At 57.0% G+C, this 4,626-nt stretch overlaps 3 protein-coding genes across 3 annotated transcripts; 1 reads left to right on the top strand and 2 right to left on the bottom strand.

Annotated features, from left to right (window-relative positions):
• The first annotated feature begins 221 nt into the window (after positions 1-221).
• SPRG_07182 (hypothetical protein) lies at positions 222-1,165 on the top strand. Its single transcript, XM_012345976.1, has 2 exons — positions 222-591; positions 641-1,165. The coding sequence occupies exons 1-2, from the start codon at positions 293-295 to the stop codon at positions 1,038-1,040; spliced, it is 699 nt and encodes a 232-aa protein (XP_012201366.1). The 5' UTR covers positions 222-292; the 3' UTR covers positions 1,041-1,165.
• A 1,052-nt stretch (positions 1,166-2,217) lies between these two features.
• SPRG_07181 (hypothetical protein) lies at positions 2,218-2,489 on the bottom strand (the record flags this gene model as incomplete). The annotated part of the gene is made up of 2 exons (XM_012345975.1): positions 2,218-2,375; positions 2,423-2,489. 2 exons carry the CDS (start codon positions 2,487-2,489, stop codon positions 2,218-2,220), a joined length of 225 nt encoding a protein of 74 aa, XP_012201365.1.
• A 574-nt stretch (positions 2,490-3,063) lies between these two features.
• On the bottom strand, positions 3,064-3,859 carry SPRG_07180 (hypothetical protein; the record flags this gene model as incomplete). The annotated part of the gene is made up of 2 exons (XM_012345974.1): positions 3,514-3,859; positions 3,064-3,463 (listed from the first exon to the last, which is right to left on the bottom strand). Exons 1-2 carry the CDS (start codon positions 3,813-3,815, stop codon positions 3,064-3,066), a joined length of 702 nt encoding a protein of 233 aa, XP_012201364.1. The 5' UTR covers positions 3,816-3,859.
• Between the last annotated feature and the right edge of the window lie 767 nt (positions 3,860-4,626).

Here is a 4,626-nt window from a genome sequence, read left to right as displayed (position 1 = left end):
GTACTAGTAGCTACCATCCATACTTCTTCCCCATCCCCACGTTGCGTTGGCGTGATTAGCGATGCCCGGTTTCAACAAGCAGAATTTGGCAACCATTTACCACCAGCAGCAGCCAAACCCTCAGAATCATATCTGGAACAATACGAGAAACCATCCAAGATTGCCTCGACTCGCACAATGTATGCAGCGCTCCGCGCCTGGTCACGCCCACAACGTACAAAGGTCCGCACTTGGCCAACTCAAGCACACAATTCCATTTGTCGCGCCTCGCCCACGACCACCTCAAGCTACCATGGGCAACAACAACTCGTCGCCGCCGCCGCCGCCCCCGACTGCCCCGCCGACACCGGCGCTGTCTATGTCCCCCGGCGCGACGCTATTGACCGACAGTGTCGGCGAAAACGGCGCGCTGACGCTCAACTGCGGCAGCTCCATGCTTGAGATTTCGCGCGTCATCTTTGCCTCGTACGGCCTGCCCAACGGGTCGGGACTCGGTGCCAAGTTCGGCGCGTGCTACGCCGGCTCGTCGCAAAGCGTCGTCACCAACAAGTGCGTTGGCAAGCAGTCGTGCTCGGTCGCAGCCAGCAACAGGTACGACCTTGGTCTTTCGATGCGAAAATACGATATTTACTGACTGTAGTGTGTTTGGCGACCCGTGCGTGGGCACTGTCAAGCGCCTCACGGTGACGGCCGAGTGCACGGCTGTCCCCTCGTACCAGACGTATGCAAGCGTGGCGGAGCACCAAACGCTCAAGCTGCAGTGCGCCAACGGCTACGTCATTACCAAGGTGGACTATGCTTCGTACGGCAAGCCCAACGGCTACACGAACGGGTGGTGCCACGCCGGGTCGAGTGTCGACGTCTTGACCAAGCTCTGTGTGGGCCAGGCCTCATGCAACGTGCCGGCGGAGAACTGCATCTTTACGGATCCGTGCGTGGGCACGTTCAAGGATTTGGCGGCCAAGGTCACGTGTGGTCTGGGCACGGCGCCGCAAGCCATCTCGACGCCGTTCATCGTCCCGAGCTGCAACACGCCCTAGTCGGACGGTCCAATTGTCGGTCGGGTCGACCATGTTCGTTGGCATCGTCCGCAGAGTCGTATCGTCAATAACTCGTGCAAACACTAATTGTATCTCGTGCAAGTTGCAAAACGTGTGGTTTATGCATTTACCAAAGGACGACCATCGAACGACGACGATGCACCTCGTTGGTCGCTGGCGTTTCGCTGATGCAACATCTATTTCGATGCGTCGTACTTCTTCTCTGGCAGGGCAATGGGATAAGCGTGAAATGATCGGCTGGATACGTTACTCGTGCGTGAAAGGTGGGTAGATGACGTTATGCATGAGGGCGTTGATGAGTGTACTTTAGGACGGCGGAAGAAGATCGAAGAACGCGTAAATTTGTAGTCATTTTTGGTCATGCCTGTCTAATGCTTCTGTCTGACGAGTGATGCGCTGGACTCGTCTCGCGGAAGACAGCCTTCCACATAGTTCACTGCACGGGAAAGTTTCACAGCTCCCACGACTCCCAGTTTAGCTCTTCCCTGTTCGACAGCAAGTGGTTTCTATAACCCGCCCGCCATTCCCTTGGCGGCAGTAATGTCAACATCACCATTCCCCCTCACGCGCGACGAAGATGTGGTAGAAAGCGACGTCCCGATCAAACAGCTCGGACACTGGCCGCGTCTACCCGTGCCAAAGCAGGTGTTGTAAAGTGCGAGGAAGTGGTCCAAGAAGTGAGTCGGACAGGATTTACTGTTTTGTGTTTGATGTAAAAAACGAATGTGACCCCGATGTACATTCGCGGAATCCTTGTCCCGAGGCGTATTCCGGTCATCGCAAAGTGAATCGAGCGCAACCTAATCCATAAGCTGTCGACTCTTGGCGACATTCGATTAAAATTGACGGCCAATCCAAGTCGTCGAGTCCTCGATCCAATCGTGTTCGGCCAGCATTTGGGTGGTGGATTCCTCGTTGCCGACAGGATCCTGTACATCCGGCTGGATGTTGATGCACCCAATGTACGAGGGGCCGTGTTCGGTGTTGGAGTTCGACTGCAGCGTGATTGTGCTATTGCCGGCATTCTTGACAGCCCACCGACCGCCACGGTCGGCTCGCGACACCCTGGAATGTAGCCTCCGCCATGGCGTCCAAGATACTTGCTCGTGTCCGACTAACTGCAGATGAACAACTGCAGCTGAATGACGTCGCCAATCTAAAAGCAGCTCTGCGACAGAGGTGTCGCCGACAATTTCAGTGACTCGCCAAGCGCCTGGTTGTACTTGTCGACACCGCAGAGCTGCAACCCGTCGTATGGCACTTGCGTCAGCGTTTTGTTTCCTTGCCGCTCGCCAGTGCCGACGCCGTCGCGCCCTTGTACAACCGACCGGTGGCGTCGACACCAAAAAGAGTGCTGCCACGCACCGCAGCCTGCACAATGTTGCCGTCGACGCTGGCCCGGGTGTACAAGATGCTTCCAGGCGTCATGCGGGTGCAGACAAAGTGTCCAGTGTCAGTAACCTCGCAGAGCGTCGCGCCATCGAGCGAAATATTGGTTTATCTCTCAGCGCCGTAATTTAGGTTCACGGCCACCCACTGCACGTTAGATACCAAGTTGGTCACTGCCATTGCGCCCCTGGTGCTCTTATGTAGCTGCGTTGGCGGGGGCGTATACGTATCCTTCGGGCCGAGCACGTGGCTCGGTAGACGCCAGCCCTAGCGCACCAGAACTCATGGAAGCCCATTAGCAGAAAATCGCGAAAATTACAGGTGTTTGCACTTATCCAGCCAATGACTTCACGCTTCTCCTAGCGCGAGTCGAAATACGGTAGATGCATCAGCGAAACGCCAGCGACCAACGAGGTGCATCGTCGTCGTTCGATGGTCGTCCTTTGGTAAAAAAGTACTATCGTTAGTATGTAAGCGGTTACTAGCATCTGCATAAGCCACGCGCTCTGCAACTTGCACAAGATACGATTAATAGTGTTTGCACGAGTTATTGACGATAATACTCTGGATGCCAACATACATGGTCGACACGACCGACGACAGAACCGTCCGACTAGGGCGTGTTGCAGCTCGGGACGATGAACGGCGTCGAGATGACTTCCGGCGCCTTGCCCAAACCACACGTGACCTTGGCCGCCAACGCCTTGAACGTGCCCACACACGGATCCGTAAAGATGGCATTCTCCGCCGGCACCTCACACGAGGCCTGGCCCACGCAGAGCTTGGTCAAGACATCGACACTCGACCCGGCGTGGCACCACCCGTTCGTGTAGCCGTTGGGCGTGCCGTACGAACCATAGTCCACCTTGGTAATGACGTAGCCGTTGGCGCACTTCAGCTTGAGCGTCTGGTGTTCCGCCACGCTCGCATACGTCTGGTACGAGGGGGCAGCCGTGCACTCGGCCGTCACGGTGAGGCGCTTGACCGTGCCCACGCACGGGTCGCCAAACACGCTACAGTCAGTATATATCGTATTTTTCGCATCGCAAGAGCAAGGCCGTACCCGTTGTTGGCTCCGACCGAGCACGACTGCTTGCCCACGCAGTTGTTGGTAAGGACGCTTTGCGACGAGCCCGCGTAGCACACTCCGAACCTGGCACCGAGTCCCGACCCGTCGGGCAGGCCGTACGAGGCAAAGATGATGCGCGAAATCTCAAGCATGGAGCTGCCGCAGTCGAGCGTCAGCGCGCCGTTTTCGCCGACAGACTGGGTCAAGAGCGTCGCGCCGGGGGACAAAGACAGCGCCGGTGTCGGCGGGGCAGTCGGGGGCGGCGGCGGCGGCGGCGACGAGTTGTTGTTGCCCATGCTTGCTTGAGGTGGTGGTGGGCGAGACGCGACAAATGGAAATGTGACTGAGTCGGCAAGTGCGGACCTCTGTACGTCGTGGGCGTGACCAGGCGCGGAGCGATCCATACATTGTACGAGTCGAGGCAATCTTGGATGGTTTCTCGTATTGTTCCAGATATGTTTCAGAGGGTTTGGCTGCTGCTGGTGATAAATAGTTGCCACATTCGGCTTGTTGAAACCGGGCATCGCTAGCCACACCAACGCAACTTGAGGATGGCGAAGAAGTATGGCTTAATGTAGTAGCTAAGCTGTATGGGGCTACGTAGGGTGATGCACTAGCCATTGTATTGATATACACGCGCATGACGCGGTTCTGGGGGCCATGGAAGAGCTGCTGCAATGCTAGGAGCATGGACGCCGCGTCATCAATTGTCCGGGTTCCGTCGGCCAGCATGACGAGCCGAAGGAGGTTGGGCGCTACACCAAGTTGCATTGATGTGGTTAGCGATGCCCGGTTTCAACAAGCAGAATGTAAACCCTCAGAAACATATCTGGAACAATACGAGAAACCATCCAAGATTGCCTCGACTCGTACAATGTATGGATCGCTCTGCGCCTGGTCACGCCCACGACGTACAGAGGTTCGCACTTGCAGACTCAGTCACATTTCCATTTGTCGCGTCTCGCCCACCACCACCTCAAGCAAGCATGGGCAACAACAACTCGTCGCCGCCGCCGCCGCCGCCCCCGACTGCCCCGCCGACACCGGCGCTGTCTTTGTCCCCCGGCGCGACGCTCTTGACCCAGTCTGTCGGACGAAACGGCGCGC

This window comes from Saprolegnia parasitica, assembly GCF_000151545.1.
Source record: "Saprolegnia parasitica CBS 223.65 unplaced genomic scaffold supercont2.26, whole genome shotgun sequence".
Lineage (NCBI taxonomy): Eukaryota > Oomycota > Saprolegniomycetes > Saprolegniales > Saprolegniaceae > Saprolegnia > Saprolegnia parasitica.
This window is presented reverse-complemented; position numbering and strand designations above follow the sequence as displayed.